General features: G+C 38.3%; 1 protein-coding gene across 22 annotated transcripts in view; it reads right to left on the bottom strand.

Moving 5' to 3' along the window:
• The window catches only part of LOC121323819 (gephyrin), a 182,693-nt gene that overhangs the window by 100,869 nt on the left and 58,844 nt on the right, over positions 1–22,980 (bottom strand). For all 22 annotated transcript variants that reach the window (XM_041265054.1, XM_041265056.1, XM_041265055.1 and 19 more), the window contains exon 2: positions 20,484–20,562. In XM_041265054.1, coding sequence (XP_041120988.1) covers positions 20,484–20,562 — 79 coding nt within the window. The remainder of the gene's footprint in view (positions 1–20,483; positions 20,563–22,980) is intronic.

Below are 22,980 nucleotides of genomic sequence, written 5' to 3'. Positions count from 1 at the left end.
TGCATGCGATGCATCAGGACAGATGGTGGAACACACCCCAGAAGAGAAACTACTTCTTATGATGAATTAGCTTTATATCTGCCCCTTGGATTAACCTCCAAGATTACATCGTGCTCTGCATCCTGATAACTGGTGTGTTCAGAGCCCTGGAGAGTTAATTTGAAAAGGTTAAGAATAGACAGGATTGTTTACAGTGTTTGGGCTGAAAAAGCACAATTAATCATTTAAATTCAAGTACATGTACATAAAACATTAACCACAAGGCACCTCATATTGCTTCCTTAATCCTTTCCATTTAAAGGAAATTATTTTAATTAGGTAAACCTTACTGCATGTGCTTAATTCAAATCTTTGTGAACATACTATGGTCTATTTAACCGACCTAAAACAGCGAGCAATCTAAACACAGCCAGTTTTTAATAATTAGAAAAAGGGCCAGTGTTATACAGGGGTGTGCAATTCATATCACCCGACACCTGGGACAACAACATTTGTGTGAGAGACAACAAGTTTTGCTGTTAGATTTTGCCCGTCGAACAACTAGTTTGTATTTATTTTTTTTTTTTTCCTGTGTTCGTTCTGTTGCTAGAGAGACACTCCGGGTATATTTCTAGAGAACACACAAACATTCTAAAACGTGTTTATAGCCCTCTCCTGTCACTTCTGATTGGCTGGCTGTGGGCTGAGGATGCCCTGGCCGACCTAAACCCTCCCCCCCTCGGGTGGCGCTTGGCCAATAGTGCGCCGCCCCCTGGCAATGGAATAGCCTGGACTTGAACCGGTGACATCCAGGCTATAGGGTGCATCCTGCACTCCACGCGGAGCGCCTTTACTGAATGCGCCACTCGGCAGCCCCCTTCACTGATCTTTTAATAGAGGAAACACACAACAGTGGTGGTGGTACTCCAATCCATGTCAGGGTTATAAACATGCCACAGAAAAGTACTCACAGTCTGATCTGTCAACACCCATCTGAATATCTTTCTAGATTAATGCGCTAATTTACACATTGCTAACTTTATTTCCTATACAAAAGGGCTTGTTTCCTGTGTATAGCCAATATCAAACCCTGACGCAAACTGTTTCGGTAAATAAACAGAGCATCGGAAGCTTACACAAACTGTTTGGTTGTGACTTTATCAGCGTGATGGATTGAGCTGTGATGGAGAGTTAAAGTACTGCAGGATAAACAGGTTTCAAGCCCATGTTAAATAAAGACTGGAAAACGAGAACAGCAGCAGCAATAAGGGAGAATGTACTGCAGGTGGGCTAATGAGAGGAACGCTTCCAGAGTCATGGATATTGGGTATTTAAAGCTAAACACAAACAGTTATGTGCGTGCATTGGAAAAGCTCATTAAAGCTTGAACATATTCTGCCAGCAACGTTGAAGCTCTTATATTTGGCTCCAATGTACCAAAGAATAAAAGTCTTTCTCCTGCTTTGCTTCCATAGCAAGTGTTTTCTTATGAATTTTAATCAGTTGATTAGTCTTGAAAGTCAAGCAAGATTATGTCGAGAATTCTATAAGAAAATAATAATAATTTCCAGGGCATCAAAGCCTTTGGAAGAAGTTATTTTTTATTTTTCTATTTTTTTGTAATCATCATTTTTATTGTTGTACACAACATCAAACAGAACATTTTCAAATAAATATACAGCACTGTACCCAGAGCGATGGTATAATTATATCAATTTCTTACATTTACCAGGAGTCAGTCCTATCTTGAACTTGACCTGGTTGGAGTGGTACAAGAGAACAGGTGCCTATACCACTTCTAGGTTCTGTTTGTGGTTGCTGTACTCTGTGCACCCCGACTACAAAGGGATTCCACACCTCTTCAAACACCTGCAATCTGTTTTGTATTTTGTATATCAGTCTTTCATAGGATGCTGTCTCAGCTAAGGTAGAATTGGGGTTTGAAGGGCTTTCCAGTGGCGCACAATAACTCGTAGCTTTTGCAACTGAGAAGTTATTTTTTAATCTCCGGTGCTTCAAAGTCAGAAAATAAAACTGATTGAAGATTTGTTTCAGAAGAAATATCCATCAATCCTCAGACTCTGAAGCAGCAGTGAGCAGTTTAACATGGTTCTGAACTACAGACAAGCATCAGTGTACGCAGGGTTCAAGAGCACAAACTTGTTTTAAATATACACTTGGGGTGCCAAATGATTCTAAACAAGAGTAATACATTAGTTAAAATAGCTGAGATAAACAAAACCCATCTCACTAAATCCCTTTGTGTTTTCTAAAGGAGAAGTACATTTCATCTAGAGAGGCAAGACTGAACAAAAGAAAAGTTTGAGAACGAGAAAAAGCCATTCAAGGCTCGCCCGTTGTTAGCACACCTTTCTCCCCTACCGTGGGGGTGGGTCTCATTTAAAAGCACAGAAGTATTTTGTTTTAGATCCAACTACTTTCACCTGGAAGGCTATGCCATGCATTTATAATGCTCTGTGTAAAAAGGTGCTTCCTACCTTCTGTTCTAAACATGCTTTTACTCAGCTTCCATGTATGCCCTCTTGTTCTGCTCCCTGTGCTAAATTTGAAGTCGTGTCTTGAGTTAACTATCAGTAACATTTATGATTTTAAAGACTTCAATCAAGCCCCCCCTTTCCCTTCTTTATTATAGGCTGAAGAGAGTTAATTATTTGAAACTGTCCTCGTAGCTCATGCCATTAAGTCCTGAGATCAGCCTCGTTGCCTTTCTCTATTCCTTCTCAAGTGCAAGGATGTCTTTTTTGCAGCCTGGTTTCACGAAAGGTACCATGAAGGGCAACAGCTGCATCTAAAAACACCAGGGCACCTGCAACAGATGGGAACTTCACAGCAATGTACAGGTAACTGGAGTAATGTTTTAGTCTTTATTTAGAACAGCAATTTAAGTCATTACGTATGTATTAGTACATGGATTGTCATGTTGGTTAATAGGATTAAACGCCTGCCTAAGAATATCAGGTAGTCTATATAGGCCAAAGTGCTCAACTGCACTTCTTTATTTTTAGTTAATGAAAATGTACTGAATTATACAGGACATAGTTGCTTTCATCCTGTTTCCTAGGTAACAACATCTACCTACAATGCGCAAAGCCTGATGGATTTGAGAAGTAGAGATGAGGCAGCTGTGGATGAGATTGGGCTTACAGATTTCATTCTTCCACACTTTTAAAAAGATTTATTTTTGGAGCTGGCTCTTCTTTTCAAGATTGCCTGTTTAAAGTATTATCAGGTCTTATTCACAAAATGTAACTCATTCACGGATGTTGTTTCAACGTCTGTTATAAGTTAATATGTGGTGTGTAGAGTGTCTCAGTGTTTACACTCAGAAAAAAAAAACCCAGTTTTTTATTATTTATTTATTTATATTTAAACTTGTGCTGTATATTTTATGGATGGTCTGACAGGTAATGCCTCGTTTCCTCTGCCTTTTCCAGGTATGGCTGAGCTGGCCGGTCTAGGCGAGGTGTAGTTATCGAAGGCTGTCCGTGATCCAGTGTAATTTTGTAAGGTATAACTCACCAAGGAACTACTAGTGCAGCAATAAAAGGCCGCGCTGTTATTATTTTTAATCTTTTTGTAATCAGTGCTCATTTTTTTAAATTTTATTTTGACACTGAACAGCAGTGCGATCACTCCCCTGCTGCCGCAGTATTTCCACAAACATTTCTAATTGTGCCTGACAACTGCTCCTGAATGCCTTTACTTTACTGCCCAAATGTTGAAGAGAGCTGGAATTTCCTCAGCCTCTGAAACTGTACTGTCTGATGTGTAGCACAGGTATAGCTGAGCGTCAGTGGAAACACCTTCCAGCTACACCTCGCCCAGACTGTCCAGCTCAGTTATACCTGTGGAAAGGTAGTGGAAACGAAGCATAAGATGTACTAGTATTTAAAAAAATATATAATACGTAATCTATAATTTTCAATATAAAAAAATTAAATATATAAATATATAAAATATATATTCAATATATAAAATGTGAAATTTACAGTATGTAATTGTTGGAGTCTTTAACAAAAGTCTAAACAGTTTAATGAATATCAAACTTTATTTTATTCAGAAATACTGACTTAAACAAACTCTAACTACAGTGCACCAGCCGTTGCCTCTCCATTCAATTCAATGGGATAAGATGCCAAGCCATTAGAGTAGCACCCTATGGGAAAGAATCCCGACCCCTGTGGTAACTTAATATCTGTGTTGTTACATTATGAGCTGAAGCTTATACAGTATGTGGGCTTGCGAGACACACGACTTTCTAAAGATGCTGCAGACCCAGCGGGATGTTGAAACTCCTGGAGTCGGGGTTTGTGGACTCGCACTCGTGTTTATGCTCAAGGACGAGCTTTGAATAAACGTACTGTCTGCTCTTTGATAACATTAACAAATGGACCCTGGACAGATAGCATACCCAAGGACAAAATGCAATGCGCTAACCATACTGTCATCTACAAAACTGTTAAAGGGAAAGCCACTTAAGCTGCAAAACCCTGATTTACTTGCATGTGACCGATCTGAAATATAAATAAATAAATAAGAAACCTCCCTCTGATTGATGTTCACCTTTAAATTAAAAGGTAAAGCTTGAAAAATGCTTCTGTAACAAATGAATGGTTGTGCTATGGTCGTCCATGTGATGTTCACGTTAATGACTCCCTCTCCGAAACAGCTGTCTCCCAACTCTGGAGATGTGCGATGTGAGATGTTACCATTAATGAACCCCCATCTGTCCCTACCTTCTACAGCAGACCAAGGATTTCATTAAATTATGTTACAACAAATGACTTGCATATAAAACCATTTTAGATGATAAACCCTTTCACTGTTTATCAGTTCTTCAGTGCTGTATGCAAATCCCAATTTACTCTTTCAGACTGTAGTTTAACAGTGAAATAAGAGACTGTAGTTTAACAATGAAATATCAAAGCTCTAATTCTTTACCAGTTCACTCTTGAAGGACGCACACATGGCTCTCTGACTGTCAAGCTTGGGACAAGAGCATGACACCATGCAGATCACGACATGCTATGTATCATGACAAAAACAACATCAAGTGATCATTAATTACTGACAACGTTAAAGAATAAATACTTAAATAATATGGAGATAATGTATTCATACCAAATATAAATTCCATTTATTTATTATTCAAAAAACATTTGGAGGCCTACAATTATCTGTGTAGTGTGAAGATTAAAGCTACATTTGAATACCAGACCCTTGATTATTCCAGTGACCAAGCCCATATCCTGTAATTAAGATTCAAAACTGTATTGTATTCATGGAAGCAATTATATGCTATAATAATTCAGTTCTACCCCTTTATAACACTGCAGACAAACTTTAAAGAGCGTGTTATATGTGTTCTGTCTTATATCAAGAATGAAAGTTCTAGCGGAAAGGCATTATGGAGCCAATTGGAGCTGCGATCATGCTATGTTATCACTGGTTTTGCAGTATAAAGGGATGCCTTATAAAGGGGAAGGATGGCACTATATAAGTATTTCTACAGGCAGGTTAAAAGTAGAAGTATTTAACAATACAATACAAATTTATTTTTATATAGCGCCCTTCATGACATAGCATCCCTGTGCTGTACAAAGTTAAAAACAAAACAAGAGAGCTCATATGTGCAATACACTCCAGCTACGACCAATTATATATAAGCACATTAATTTAGACTTCAAATAATCAAATTTTTCAACTTGCTTAAAGGGTACATAAGGACCTTTTTATTTTATTGTGTTACATGTTCCCATGTGTTGCCATAACTGTTTACGTAAGGTGTGTGCATTTTTAAAATTTTTTTTTTTTTTTTTTTTTTTTTTTTACATTTTGACCACTTTTTTAAACTTAAATTCCCTGCCTCAAGATGGCTTCCCATGTACCCACATGGACCTCTCAGAACTACATTTCCCATCATCCTCCTGCTCACTGGTAACTCCATCTCAGTTACATACACTACCGGTCAAAAGTTTTAGAACACCCCCATTTTTCCAGTTTTTATTGAAATTTAAGCAGTTCAAGTCCAGTGAATAACCTGAAATGGTACAAAGGTAAGCAGTAAACTGCCAGAAGTTAAAAAAAAAAGTGTAGGTTACCAAAAACTGAAAAATAATGTACATTTCAGAGTTATACAAAAAGGCCTTTTTCAGGGAACAAGTAATGGGTTAACAACTTACAGCTGTTCTGCAGCAATGGAAGTAAATTAAGCCTTGAAAGTTGATGCTAACAATTCCTACAGGTGTCCCAACTTTTGTTGGTTACTTACAAACCCTCTGTCTGTATAAAAGCAGTGTTGAAACAGACTGTGTTACTACACCCTCTTAAGCATTATTTGGACAGTATTGTACTGCAGGAAGTAGTATATTGCTATCATAATGGCGAGAAAAAGGCAATTAACAAAGGAAGACAGACAGACCATTATAACCCTTAAAAGTGTAGGTCTTTCCTTTAGAGAAATTGCAAAGAAAGCCAAGGTGTCAGTGAGTACAGTTTCCTACACCATCAAAAGGCACTTGGAAACTGGAGGAAACTCTGACAGGAAGAGGTCTGGCAGACCCAAAGCCACAACAGAATCAGAAGACAAGTTTCTGAGAATCAACAGCTTGCGTGATAGGCGGCTCACAGGACAATAGCTTCAAGCACAGCTTAACACTGATCGAAGTAAGCAAGTCTCAGTTTCAACTGTGAAGAGAAGACTTCGAGCTACAGGTTTGCCAGGTCGAGTGGCAGTAAGAAAGCCATTGCTAAGATGGCAAAATAAGAAAAAGAGGCTTGCCTGGGCCATGAAGCACCGCCAGTGGACTACTGAAGACTGGAAGGTCTTATGGACCGATGAATCAAAATTTGAAATCTTCGGTTCATCATGCAGGGTTTTTGTACACCGTCGAGTAGGCGAAAGGAAAGTTCCTCGGTGTGTGACACCAACTGTCAAACATGGAGGAGGAAGCGTGATGGTCTGGGGCTCTTTTGCTGGATCCAGAGTCGGCGACTTGCACAGAGTGAGTGGCACCCTGAACCAAAACGGCTACCACAGCATTTTGCAGCGCCATGCAATACCCTCTGGTATACGCCTAGTTGATCAGGGGTTCATCCTACAGCAAGATAAGGACCCAAAACATACCTCCAGGCTATGTCAGAACTACCTTAGAAGAAAATAACAAGACAGTAGGCTTCAAATCATGGAGTCTCCAGACTTAAACCCCATCGAGCTGGTTTGGGATGAACTGGACAGAAGGGTGAAAGCAAAGCAACCTACAAGTGCAACGCATTTGTGGGAACTTCTGCAACAGTGTTGGGAAGAACTTTCCGAACAATGTTTGATTTCCATTGTAGAAAGAATGCCATGAGTGTGTTCGGCTGTTATATCTGCAAAAGGTGGCTACTTTGAGGAGTCAAAAATTTAGATTAAATTTTGTTAAACAAAACAATTCCATGATTTCTTTTTTATTTCCAATTGTTTATTTGTTATATGCTTTAATTTCAGAGTACATTGAGACATTAAACTGCGTAAATTTCAATAAAAACTGGAAAAATGGAGGCTTTCTAAAACTTTTGACTGGTATTGTATGTGAGCAGGAGGATGATGGGAAATGTAGTTGGAGCGGTCCATGAGGGTACATTAACATACAATAAAAAGGTCTGCATTTGCTGATCTCAAGGAATGAATAGGAATATACAGAGTTAGTAGTTCTTGGAAATGATGGCCTTAATCCAAGAAGGACCTTATAAATTATTACGGCAATTTCAAAATCAATTCGGTAGATCACTGGTAACCAATGTAAGGACCTAAGTACCGTTGTAATAAGTTGAGAAAGAGGAGCTGGACAAGCTGAATAAAAGTTTAGTGTTCATACATTTTGTATATGGACAAGCACGGCTAATCACATGTTAAAATGAACCAGGAAAATTCACTGTTTTGGTTTGATGGCTGTGAAAGTTTGAGTGTATTTCATTCAGTGTCATGTGCAGAGCCAAATAATACAGCTGTCCAGCTGCAATGCTAAATTAACACAATTTATGAGCGCAGACTTATTTTTCTGTAGCAAAGGCAATGAACTGTAAGTGACAGTCAGTATGAGAGAGAGAGAGAGCGAGAGTTCAGATCCATTTACTCTGGAGTGGTATAAACAGCTACCCTTGTATTACAAGCTCCACAGCTCCCAGGATGATAAGGCTGAATTAAATAATATTTATTGATTATTTGTGTTATTAAACAACACTACAGTACATGTCAAAATTTAAGTCATTAGATGTACTAATCGGGATCCTGATAATCCGGATTGCTGCTTAAATGGGATGCAGCTCTGGGAGACAGTTTTTCCTAATGTTATTTCCATTGTTTAATTGGGACGTCACTTTGTTTAATTGAGATACTGCATTTTCAAATGATGAACATAGATCCCTTATCAGAACAAGACAGGTTCGCGTAGCACAGTGCAGCGAGCACGTGATTACGCTATGACTTGCTTAGATTGCGTAAACCACGTTGAACTCTTCAGGGAGGAGGCGTCTACTACGGTTTCCCAGGCTGATGTTGCAAAGAAAGTTGGACGTGTCAACATCGCAGGTGCGATTAGTTTTGTTTAGGAATAATAATAAAAAAAAAAAAAAAAACACAAAACATACTTTAAATTATATATTTAACATTTTATTATAATATGATGTGTTTTCATTCTTTATCTTTTCATTCAGAATCAAAAAAGTGTGACTAAGGTCGTCTCAGCTGCCTCTCGTTTAATTGGGACAGCCCCGATAAAACAGTGCCAACTGTACTCTCAATACCTTATACTAAATAACGTCATCACCAAGTTTCATGACAATTGGGTAAGGGGTTCTGTGAGGTGCCACATACATACTTATATACAACTGCCTCTGTTATATACCCTTGGCATGGGTTTTCACCCCCGGGGGATAATAAAGCCATACTACTGCTCCAACACTATTATGCACTCCACCTGTTAGAGGGTCAACCCGTGTATTTTCTTACAAATCGTTTCCTACATTTACATTACATTTACTGTATGAATCAACTGTGTCCTCGTACCTGTGCTGTAGGTCACATTGTCTAATTGCAGTTAGACTATTGGAGATCAAGTGATATAGGAAGCAGCTGACACTTTTAATCAATGCAGTTGTCTTTCAGGTATCTGCATTTTCCAAACTGAAGTATAAAATACAAGCAAAGAACCAATCTTCAACAGAATTGAAACAGGGTCCAGTGAGAATACAGATAGGGTTAATCAGTGGTTAAAAATAAAAATAAAAATTGAAAAACCTTGTTCAGCACTCCTTTAAAGCGCAAACAGTGCTCTGCGAAACTATCAGCTTTTATTAAACATTACACTATGTATTGGAAATCAACAGATGTTTTGCGGTTTATGATGTTCTATGGATACCTGTAGTATGATCATTATTATTAATAGTAGCAATACTTTACATTGACAATATAAGTCATAATAATAGTAGTATTACTACAGCAACTACTACAAATCCTACTTTGTAATTTATCATTATGTAGAATTATCTTTTTTTTCCCCTGCTCTGTGGGTAATCTCTTCTTCAAGCTGTAAATTCCAGTTTCCCAAGATGTCATCTATTGCCTCTCTATCAGCATGTAAACAGCAAACACATCTGCCACATTCCCGCAATTAAACAAAATCTACCCAATACGCTCCCGTTTACCCAGGTGACTTTAGGCAAGCCACAGAAAACAGCTGCTTCTTTTTACCACTGAATGACTATATTAATCCTTTAAAATCAGCTCCTGATTTGTATTTTTACTACTGAAGTTTATGCTTGAGCGCAGGGTAATCAAAGAAGAACAGGAGTTCATTTAAAGCATGACATGTCTGTTAGTAACACGCACGCCCCAGTGTGGCTGTAATACACAACCAGAGCTACTTGTAAACATGAGAACAATGAGCGAATATCAACCGCATGTACCTGTAAAAATGTCCCTAGACTCGTAACCAATGCTGTATCACAACTGGAAAATCGCTTCTATCGATGGAAGTAAAACTATATGACGTGTGACGGACTTAGGTACAGGGACCTAAACTCTATCTCTGTCACTGTGGTATTGCACCAATAGCAGGGTCTAAAGATTTTCAAGACAAATTAATTATGCATTATTTATATAAGGTGTCTGTCGTATGCATATTTGTGTGCTGAATCTTGAGAAACGGTCACCCAATTGTTATGAAACAATTAAACAACAATATGAAACATTCTTAAGCTTCAGTTCTTAAGGGGGCAGCGTCTCATCATGGAGATGAACTTGCACATGAGTTATATATCTTCTGATTGGCTGGGCTCATTACGTCTACTCTACTGCTAAATTAAAGGTTACTTGGGCATAGGGATGGGAAAGGGTTTGTGTTTTCTACTTCCCTGTAAGGTGTAATTAATTACTTTTGAGCCAATTTCTAATTTGCACAAATGGATTTAGCGACTCCCCTTCATTATTCTACCAAAACATTATGAGTTACACATCAAAAACGAGTAGAAAAATCAGACCCATTTGTCCATCCCTATATGACATTCTGTACTGGCAACTAATGCAACAAGATCCAGTTAAGGCTGCCATTTTAAAATGTTTTTGTAAGCATGTAAACCATCTGCAGTGGGTCAACTCAAGCAATAGGTGAAACAAATAAATAAATAATTTATTAAAAGTCAGGAACCACTTCTTTACAATTTGTAGTAATCAGTACACAACACAGCATCCAATATTATAAAGAGTGGAATATAGTGGAAGCTAACAAGAAACTAATTGGTTGCAGTTGCAAATCAGTATTTTGCATTGTTTACTGAGTTTAAGAACGTATCGTACTAGTGCACTTACACAGTGTGAGACACAGCGAAGACCCGAAACACTGTGTTTGTTTCTTTAACAATCCCATTGTACAAACCATAAATCTGAGCTGGCTCTGCAGAATTTTCAGCTCCAGTTTAACTATTACTGTAAAGTTTAATTGCCCCTTATACAATTACAAATGAGGATGAGCTAGGATTAGGACCTATCTTTAGATTTTAATTATTCTCTATATTTCCCCTCTCTTGGCAAAGGCAACTGTGTTATCTGGGAATAATTAGGGGTCACTAATGGTGACGGAAACCGTTTATAGGTTTCCAAAGAGGAAGGCAATAAACAGACTGCAAGAATTGCTGTCAAATCACATTTATTTTTCATTCAACTTTTGATGCTAAAAGTGAGCTGCTATTCCCATCCAGGCAGAGAGAGAGAGAGAGAGAGAGAGAGAGAGAGAGAGAGAGAGAGAGAGAGACTGTTTCTCTGGAGGGATGTCATCTGACCTCAGCGCTCACTGGTGCACGATGATCCCATGACTAAATGTCAATGTATGTTTCACAGCGGCGGCTTTCTGCTGTCTCTCGCCAGGCACACGGTAGGGTCTGTAAGCCGACGACAGATACAGTTACCTTAGATTGATCCCGGTCTTCTGCTCTGGTGCGGTTGGATTGTGCGGATGCATTTTAAATGTCTGTGGTGGGTCTGTAATGGTTTGTAGACGAGCACATGCTCTGAAAGGTGTGTCCTCTCTATCAGGAATTACAGTACAGTCTGCTACCTCTTTGAGACTGCAACAACGATCTCGATACTGCAAGAAAGCAGCAGCAGATTAACTCCCCAAAAAACACACCAGCTAAATGCATCCTGCTCTTCACTATTTTCTTGTACAACACATAAAAAAATAACAATAATATTCACACTTGTGTAGACTAACACTGCAGTTTGACTTCTTTTCGATAGGACTTTACATGCTGTTGTTGGATTTGAATGAATGCAAGGTAGATTCCAAAATCTAGTATAAAAAATTTAAATAAATCATGTTTTAGCACTGAATATGACAAAGTTATTCAATGCTGCGCTGCAGTGCATTGTCAGCAAAAGAAAATGAAAACCGTTACAGAGATCACTAGATGGTGCTGACTCTTAATTATAAAGACACTCTGATCTATCGTAGGTTACATGTCTATGGCAGACAAGTAGAACTGAAGACTAGCTCCTGAACTCATAGTCCAAGTCCCTTAACACACTAAAACATAGAGAGAAATATAGCATTTGTGTAATTTCAAATAAGAAGCAGAGAGATATTGTTGCTAGAGCTCTAAACAGGTAAGGCATTTCATTTGGGTTACCACTCCACTTGAGATTTATTTTTTATTCAAATAGAAAATACCAGGGGTTATTTTCAAAGACTCTAGTCTTTAATTAACTCAAAACATTTGAAAACAGAACCAAGCTGGTCTCTTAAGCACTCACTCATGCCGTTTCATTCTCATATTTTAACACCAACATTCCTCTTTTTTAATGATCAGGAGTTAATCAAAGACTGCTACTATTGTGGATGGTAGATCTAGTAGTTCTACGTGTTCAGGGGATTGCTCACTCTGTAAAACGTTTTCTCCATTTTAATGCACACAAACCTTAAAAGGTAGCTTTTGTATACGGAAGAACAGCACTGTGATTCATTACACTGGTTTGCCATCTTGAGATAATATTGTAATGAAGATGAAGTGACAGTGCGTGTATAATGCATCTGCATAATATGAAGGCTGTCTCTTTGCAAAATGTCACCTGGCCACTCAGAGCAGTGGAGGAGGGAAGGTCAGTGTGACACTTAAAAAGGCTCGGAGAGTAAGAAGGTAAAATCCTTATTTCAGGCTCTGGGGATCGAGGTGAATGGGAGGTGCAATTAGAATGCTTTCCTTGTGTAGCCAATTAGAGATTAACTCCCTTTACAATGCCTTATTGTGAAAGTAGAATACTTTGTGTTTCATTGCTGATGAAATTTCACATAGTTTCCAAATAAAATATGTAGTACCGTTATATACAGTATATACGCTTACATTGTAAAATTTCTAAAATAACCAGTAACCAGCTGATGGGTCAGTTTATATCTACAGGAGACCGGTTCATTTATAGTCATGAATAAATGTATAAAGAACATAAACCGTCAGGTAGGCAAAGTTAGAGTAATGTGTCGGATGAGGTTTCTGCTTGTACTTGAGTTTCATTTTTCTCAAGTCGGTAATACGCTATAGTGTGCATGAAATAATCTTTACTGCATGACATCTTTCATTAGTATTTTTTTTAAAACGCCCTCAGATATAAACACTCTATATATAAATGGCTGCCTCCTGTGCGCTGTACTGTAGCTCAAGCGTTTGTTATGTTTCTCGTTTGGCTAACGGGAAGCAGCAGAAGCAGTTTTTTTAAATTTTATTTCAATCCCGCTCAACATATTGAAAACTACTGTATTTCTCTAGTAAAGGAAAGAGGGCAATACTGTCGCCAAACCCCAAAACAACCCTCCAATGTATGGGAACTGCATTTGTGAGAATGGACTTGGTTACATTTCCCAACCCTTTCATAAACTAGTCCCTTTTTACCAAGATGGATTTACATGTAAACCACCCTTAGAAAAGTTTCCCATAGTAAAAGTATTGCAAAGTGTAAAAGCATAGTGAAAACATGGTAAAGCATAGGTAAGCACAGTAAAGCAAATAAAAAATAAATAAATACAGATTTGGCAAACTATGAAATGATGTTTATAACCATGGACAAAATGAAAGGGAATTCAAACTTTTATATGTTCAGTGAGGGCAAAACGGTACAACTGAGCAGTGCAGCTCTCTGGCAATATAACAGCAAGCATACATTTTGGCACGTTGGTCGTATTTCCACTTCAGTCTTTCTGTATCCATTCAATCCCTGATCTGTATGTGTTCAAGTCAAGATCCAATACGTTTCTAAAGAAACAGCACACCAATTAGTCATGGAATAATTGGTGAGAGGATACAACCATTACATTTCTGTGCTGACTACTACGACTACAAAAAAAAAATCATTAGCCATCTGCGTAGGACATTCCCACGTAATGCCTTTAAAACGCAGGTGCATGCAGTTCCACAAAGGACCTGCAGAGAATATCTCATTTCAGATCTTTGGTGCTTTAATTACATTCTCAGCTTTGTTTTTAACGAAAGATACCTTCTAAATAATCCTATGTGGCACCAATTAATTTGGCAATTACTGGAAAGCTATATAGAAGCAAAATATTTTTAAACAGAGAGCAAAAAGAAGAGAAAGTGTAGAAGCTCTTAATGCACCCGAGTGTGTGCTCAGCCACATACCGCCACATACTCAACCAGGGCTTTTTCTTTTTTAGTGCCAGCCAGTGTACCGTTGGCATGCCTTGTGTTTCTAAAAATAGGTCACAGCATGCAATCAACAAAGGAGAATATCTGGGGAATATTTGGGTTCTGGTTTGATCTCGGTAATTGCAATCCCCTGAAATCTAGTCACACAGAAGCGGGTTAACAATTGAAATGTGATTCAGTGCAGTAATCCTTCAGGAAACTGCCTCAGAAAACATCATAAAAACAAAGTGACCTTTATTAGAATAGAATATAATTGGTGGTTCAATACTACGTAAAGAAGAAATAGAACATTTTTTAGGGTCCTCGTTCAAAACGTGTGTGCTTACAGTATGCACCGACTTTGTCAGTCTGCGTTTTTTCTGTATATTAGCATCTAATTGTTTGTGTCTATTGCTAACCCATCTCAACCTAATTATAATAAAACCACAGAGATTCAATCTTCAACCAGTTTTCTAAAAATTTCCAGGTAACAATTGGCAAACACTTTATTATTCGAAAGCAAAAAGCTTTTGAGGCTTGCAAAATAAAATCTATTTCAACTGATTTCATTTCTTTAAACCAAGGTTGCACTGAATCTGCATTGGAAACCCGGTCTATGAGGGTAGAATGGATAAGAGCTAACATCAGCTGTTAATTTCCTTTTTGACGTGTAAAGCAGCACAGGAATAAGAAAAAAAACACACAGAAAAAGACTAGCGCAAAGATTCTCCCCTCCCTCCTCTCTCTCTCTCTCTCTTTCTGGTGCAGTGGCTCAAAGCGCAGATCCTCATTCTGTCAGTTTTGCTGGGATTCAAACCAGATCAAAAGACAAGGTGGGAAGGCTGGTGGCTGTGTATTCAGGGGTTATAATATTAATGCTGCCAGCCTTCACCTCCGTACCCATCCACTGAGCTACTCGCCTCGGGCATGGACACTACACACTCTCTCCTGGACACCTCACCACAAACACAGGTCACCAGGGAAGAGTGCTCCAAATTTACAATAGAAATTGGGGGAAAGCCTTTACCCAAGTCGGCACATTTCTTTGTATACATAAAATGATACAAAGGTAAAGGTAGAAGCTGCTAAAGTCAGGTAGACAGTGAAGAAGGCACTAGCCGAAATGTACGTCTTACTTAGCTTGTTACAGCTTTACCTCCAATTTGCGATTGAGGGTTTTGAAGTTGATAAAATGATGCATAACCAGGAACAGTTTCAGAGTGATGGGCTTCAATTGCACTGCTGTACTGAACGGACAGGGGCTTTTCTCCTTTTTAAAAAGAAATCAAATAAAAAGAAAACTCTTTTAAACTGTTTGATGTGGTCCGAGCTGAGGTTGTTAATCACTGGCGTTGAATTCCTAATGATCTCAACTTTAACTCTGTATTAACCAGCTGGTTTTTCCCCCTCTGCACAACAAGCATTAGGGGTGAGAGGATTCACTAACATTGCAATATACAGGTCACCATACAATACATGTGATAGGCCTGATGGGTTATTTGTATGATGCATAATACGATCAAATGATCATTTAATGATGGACTTAGTTGTTAAAAATTAAATGAGTTTGCATTCAAACAAACTTCATTCTTCAATCAATGAGTATCACAATACAAACAATATGATACATTGTGTAAAGAAAGTATCATGATTGAGCAATACATCTTTAACAAGCATGTCAAGACAAATCACATCTCTTTGTTTCATGAAAAACTGGATCATCATGACCTAGACTGATTCTGACCCTCTCAATAGCTGGGGCTAAAGAACTTCCAAACCAAGTTTGATCACAACTGAATAAGCGCTTCTATAGCTGTATGTAAAAGTCTAAAGCCTGACAGGGACTATAACACACACACACCCAGACTCTGTGGCAGAGCATGCTTACAAGTATAGGGTGGTGATGTTAAGATCATTATTATAATTCAGGTATGAGAAATTAAACAATCACTGTTAGTAATTTTTCAGAATTCCAGCACATCTTTGATTCAAACTGCACGACGAGGCATCTCTTATAGAAGTATCTGACTCACAGATCACTCCTATTGAGGAGAGCAGGTACATATTGATTCCTGCTCTCTCGCAGCTCCTTTGAAAACAGCTTGGCCTTATTTACAGACATACTTTGATCTTGGTATAAATTTAATTTCCATTTCGAAAATACACAGAAGGATTGCTCAAGTCACCTTGCTATTCAGAATGAAAAACAACAACAAAAAGAAAGAAAGAATACCAACACAGCATAAAACCTTTTTCAGGGAAGGAAAACATTTTCAGAATTAAAAAAAAGAATGCATCTACAATACTATGTAGGTTAGATTATAATACTAGCTCCTTAACTCTTTCATTCATAAAAGAATGAAAATAGCTGGAAAAAAAGGGTGACCGTGTTTCTCCCCTGCATATTACTGCATTTCCAAGCCAGCCAAAGCACTTATGTTTTCATATGGTGTTCTATTCCTGCACACATTTGCATTCTTCTTCTGCCTAAATACAGCTGAACAGGAGCTTTTCTCTCCTCCGATAAGCTAAATATACCTGAACAATTCCCAGAGTGCTTGAAAAGCTGCAGCCCAGCTTTTGCCATGCACCAAGGACATTTGTTTTATTCAAAGCGTGATATCAATTTCTGTTCAATGGAGACTGCCTGAGCTCTAGCTCAAGGACGAATCACCCATACATGCTGTGCATTACCTTACCTTGGTATTCCAAGACGATAGGTTACTATAAGACAGTGAAGCCGAACGTTCTGACTAATATACTTCTCATTGTAGCCGAAATGCATGTCTGGTCGGTTTCGATTTCTTCTAGTTTTAACACATCACTTAGGCCTAAGTGACATTGAACATTGAAGAAACTATGGGTTATACAGGTCTATTTGCTTAATTTGTGTGACATATGGACAGGCAGACAGATAGCCAGGTTCTTTCATACATCCCAGTCTCTGATACTTAAAAACGTCGTACCTAAGTTTCATCATATTAAATAGACAAAGAAGCATATAAGTGTTGCACTGTGTAGTACTAACATGCTTCACCACCCAACAATCTTCTTTTTTTTTTTTTTAATTTAGTCATCGTCAATTTTTTTTATCCCAGTTTTCTCCCAAATTTAGTATGCCCAATTATTATATGTATCCTCGGCTCACACTCGCAACCCCCTCATGTCCTCCGAAACGTGCACTGTGGGTCCACAGCGATGCTACCAGACCTATAGTGCCGGAGGACAACACAGATCTGGCGGTTCTACTGCAGAACCACAGGCGCCCTATCAGCCACAGGGGCCGCTGATGTGTGGTGAGCCATGGATTCCCCTGCCGATTTAAGCCCAAAACTAAGTAACAAGCCAGGAGAGCTGTGTTTAACATCTTTCACATAAACCAGGAGCCATGTTTCTGGTTTCGATGTGTCTGGTTGACCTGCCAGTAAGCATGGGGTTCGGGACTTTGGGGTTCTGTATGCCGTGGTTAGAACAGCAGCAGATTTCAATGTCAAATCATACAGTAGATCAGCAGCTAGCTCTGAGAATAAGCTATAGAACAAGGCGCTCTGCACTGTATTCTTCAAAATGTGGGGGGTGGGGGGGGGGGGGGGGCGGGAAGGGGGGGGGGGGGGGAGGGGGGGGGGGACGTGGTTCAGAATCCACTCCAAACCCACAATTCCGATGGGATTTGTTTTTTTAAACATGTTTAAAGTTAATTTTCACCAGGATAACTCTGTTTAGATGTAAGCTCCAATTCCAGGGTGCTGTGCTTGTTCATACATCCCAGAGGCCCTCGAGACCTCAGGCATGAGACTCCTGGAGGAGCTGTGTCTTTTTTTTTTTCCTATGATTTTTTTTTCTTATTGGATCTGCTAACTTATTTCTAAAAAACAACACAGACTATCTTTCGAGATCACACAAGTCTTCAGATGAGAAGTGGAAGTTGCAGACAAATTAAATTCTTCTCATAGACTCGGAAGATTTTAAGAGTCACACATTCCTAAAATAATAGACATTTTAAATAACTGTTTCAAGAAAAAAGTGTCCTGCACAGAGAAACCAATGCATAGATCAAGTCCCACGTATTTCACTCCTTTGTTTAGAAGGTAATGTGATGAGGTTCAGGGTGTACTTTACCTCCAAGAGGTTGATTTACTGGAATATGGTAAGATTTAAACATTTACAAAAAATTAAAAACATCTTTTTCCAAGCTCTGTTTTACAGTGGTGACCTGGGCAATGGAGAAGGATTTTTTTTTCTCCAATTCCACTAAGCAGAGGATAATATTTCTTTGGGATTGTGCACATGTTCAAGTTTTTGAATGAGAAGGATTTAACCCAAACACAATGGTATTTTAATAATTTGATCTTGGATTGGTATTCTTGTGGAGTTTATATAAAAACACAGGGAAGCATGAAACAAACTCACTGTTAAGAACACTCCTGACTGCTTGAATAAATCCCAAGCTCGCAAAGACGCTCCTCGAAAAAAGTGACAAATGGGATTCCTAGGAGTCTGCTATCAATCACACAAGATGCAGCCCAAGCAATGTAACTGAACTGACGATTTATTTGGGGAAAGTAAATGAGAAGTCTCCAAGCTGGGCTTTGAATACAAACCAGGGTACTGCACACAAATTGAACATTCATTTCACTTGTTATCCGCTGAACACATGCAACTATGTTTGACGACATCACTTTATGAATCATAAAGGGTTCGTTATGGAATATCTTTTGTATTTCTTTTTTTTGCTTTTATTTTAATGATCTAAACAAGGGCGGACTCGAGTACAGCAGCTCAGATTTATGGGATAATTTCATTACCCTATTCAGCATCACTCAGTGCAATGCAAATATAAGTTTAGAGTCTATCATTGAATAAGCATGTTTGATTCGAGCCAAAACTTCTTAAATACTGTACGTTTCTAAGATGTAATAAAAATAGAACCAAAAACAGAACTGCAAACCAAATAACACATGGAGAAGATAATAACGAATATTTGTAAACCCTAGCAATTCTACCACTGTTTACATCATTGAACAGGACCAATTAAAAGACTATAATGTGTATATTCTTAAAAAAAGAAATATTACAATGTTGCCATTGTCTGCTAAAGTGGCAGCTCTTCATTTGTCTGACTTAAAAACAGATTCTGCATGGTTTGTGCAGTATGTGTCAGCATTTTTGTATTATTATGTATTCTACTTAGAGACACATGTGGTGTTACTCTATGAATGGACAGGCCTTACAATACTTCCTGAAAGTTTTGTTGATAAATATTGATGTTTGGGCAAATTAAAAGACACTGTTTCACCTGAATGATTGCAATGACATAATTCATGATTGTTCTCAGGGCCTTGTGCAGTAATGGACACTACTCTCGATTATATTCTCAAAATAAATATCTATAAATGAAATAATTGTTCTTCATTCCATTATTATCAGCAATAGAAAAGAAAATGTACCTGATCTATTTAGTTCATTAAATATTATCTGCTTGTATCTGCTCGTATTTTGATTTTTATACATGTGGTAAAAACATATATATTAACACACATGCCAGAACACATGCTCTAATATAACTATAACTCGAACACATTGGACTTAGTGTTTTCACATTTTTTCTTAGCTGTAAACAAGTTAACATGATTTGTTCCTGTGAGCAGCTGAAAATGTCTCCGACCTTTAAAAATGAAATGCCCGTCTCAGTGATGTCATACAAAGAAAAAAAAAAAAACAAGCAGGCAGTGAAATTCAATCCCTCCCCTATCCAATGATGTGTTAACAAGCCATACTGCAACATATAATGGCCCAGTAAGTCAAAGAAATGAAGTGCGTTTTTTATCACTGGCCCAGAACGACACTTCAGTATGATCGTGTTTACAAAATCACAGTCCTTAAGGGGTTACATTCAGAGAGGGGAGAGAAAGGGAGCGAGAGACTGCTCATTCAACTTTCCATGCAGAGAGTTCTGAATACAGAAACATCCGTTTAGTAAAATGCCCTTTTCTGGCTTTGATATTGTTCACAGACCGGCTTTGCCAGCACTGACTGCGACATTTAATGTCTTCTTCTATTTATTATCTCCTCTTCTCTACAGAAGCAATCATTCATGATGACCTTATCTATCCTTCCTTCCTTCCACCTCCCTCTTGTCTGGAGTCACTTCTCCATGTCTCATACTGGCCGGGGTTCAGCACATGAAGAGTATACTGTCACTTCAATAAACTGCTGATTGCGTTTAGCGGAGCGGCTGCTTAATAGCGGGCGTGCGCTTGTGTCAGGCTGGCTCAGGCTGGGGATTTGTTTGGCACCGGTGTAGAGGTACTTACAGAGACGGATCATGAACAAGGTCCTTGAGGTTTATTCCACTGCGGTCTTCAGCAAGGTTTCTGAAGCAGCTGTCGCTTACTGTAAGAGATTAAAAACAAAATGTTTGAAAAAAAGGTACAATGCACGAAACGTTCCCAACTGTGTTCTTGCATGTTGTCAACAATTGTGCAGATGATTATGTGAGAATGTGGCATCAAACACCTGGAAATGATATTGAGGAACCTGAATTTTTTGCTGAATATGAAGATGCTATGATTCATACCAGCTGTGGTCTCCAATAACACTTATAGTCTGGTCTGCATCTGCAACCCAGGTAACTCGTCTTTGAGTGACAACCTGACGCAAGGTGAACACATGATCCCCAGGGTCAGACATATTGATAAAATATTCAAACACTCCTTTCTGATCAGTAAATCTCTAAAAACTACTCACTTCTAAATCTTTTGTAGTCATTTTTGCATTACTTTAGTATAAATACATGTTAATTTGGATTCATATGTTGTTTTTTCTGACTTTATGTGAACGAAGACACACATTTGCTCGTTTTCCCATTGGAAATAGTGATATTTTTAAATATCACTGTCCTGGTCACAAAAGCAAAGTTTGTGGGGAATAATAGCCATTTTCTATACTTATGAGGCATAAGCAATTACAAAATAACACTTACTACCCAGGAACAAAAAAATAAAAAATTAAATTTGTTACACAGTGTTATGTGAGAATGCGACATCAAACACCTGAAAATGATATTGAGGAACACTGCAGGGTTTATTACAGTTATACAGTATTACACAGTAACTTTAGAACCATATGAGCTGATCAGTTTTTTCAAATAAATGTAGTTGAAAGAATAGGAGAACGCTAAAACAGCAATGTTCTTGTATTGACGGTGTGCTATAGGCTCAAGTAAATGTACAGAATATCTAAAAAAAGTCATGCACTCACCAGGTATCTGCTGTTAAGCTTATATGTTTATTATTATTTAATTGTGTTACTACACTGACGAAGGCCAGTGGCCGCAACACGTCTGTATGAACGCGCTTCATTGTTTTTTCATAATGGTGTTATATAAGCTTAGCAGCAGATACCTGGTGAGTGCTTGATGATATTCCTCACATAAATACAGGCACTAGGCTACTTTCTTCCCATTTACTGACAAATCATAATACAGTTAATTTGATTCAAGAGATTTCCATTTTAAATCTAGCTATCTATCTATTTATACACACACACAGTATATATATATATATATATATATATATATATATATATATATATATATATATATATATATATATATATAAATATTATTTAAGTAGTAACAGAAATGTCTGTATAAAATATAAACATCACACAAACAGATACAACTAAAATCATGCAATATTAACATTTATGCTTGGTTTCACAATGATCTTGAACTGTAATACCTATGTTACCTATGCTAAGGTAGTCCAATATTTATGCTAATAACGATAATTTAAAAGTTTAGTGATCAAACATAAAAGCTGTATTTGTATAGTCACTATTTCAAGTAATTGTCTTTGTCATGTTTAATTCGCACATTCTCTGGGGGTCACAGCTGAAGTGCTCATGTCACGACCCACATCAGGGAATACCTGCAAATTCTGCTAACACTTAACACCATGATTTTAAATAAATCAACTCAAGCACAGCCAGTTAAAAAATTCTAAAGATATGGCGACATGCTCATGTCGTGGCACTCCTGAATCGAGGGAAAGATCTATCTGATCCAGCTTCAGACCCATTTCGTTGCTATGTCACATGTACAAACTGTACAAATGACTTCTACTGAACCGACTTGCTCCACACATGGATAAACACCTAATTCCTGAACAGGACGATTTTCGTCCTGGAAAACCAACAAGCCAGCTCAACAAGCCAAGCTCAACCTAACCCAACATACTGAAGACGGATTTGAAAGAGGTCACACCGGAGCTGTGCTAACCTAACAGCCGCCTAGAATAACGTCAACCACCGTCAACTCCTCTGCAAGGCCCTGGAAATGACAAAAAGATCTGCACCTTACAGTGCTGACACGTACCCTTCTCGAAAACAGACGTTTCTTTGTTGAGTTGGGTGGGAAGCGAAGCCGATGGCCCCCCTCAAGGAAGCGTCTTTGCACCACTGCTGGATAACATCTACATGAATGACCAACCAGCTGACTCAATAACTAAACACTTAATTCATACAGACAATCTGTGCAGAACAGCCCAAAACACTGACTTTGATTACATTGAAATAACTCTAAGGTGCTAACCGGACTAACTCCATACTACGATTAAAAACAATTACACGCCAACCCAACAAAAACACAGGTCTCTGCCTTCCACCTGAAAATTCGAGGCCAACCATGATTACATGGACTGGGACCCCACTATCTCACTGCCCGAACCCAGTCTACCTTGAAGTTACTCTTGATCGAAGCCTCTCAAACAAAACATCACGAAGATAAAATCGAAGGTGAGCACCCGTAAC

This window comes from Polyodon spathula, chromosome 12, assembly GCF_017654505.1.
Source record: "Polyodon spathula isolate WHYD16114869_AA chromosome 12, ASM1765450v1, whole genome shotgun sequence".
Lineage (NCBI taxonomy): Eukaryota > Metazoa > Chordata > Actinopteri > Acipenseriformes > Polyodontidae > Polyodon > Polyodon spathula.
The sequence above is the reverse complement of the archived record's forward strand: the minus strand, read 5'-3'. Positions and strand labels throughout refer to the sequence as shown.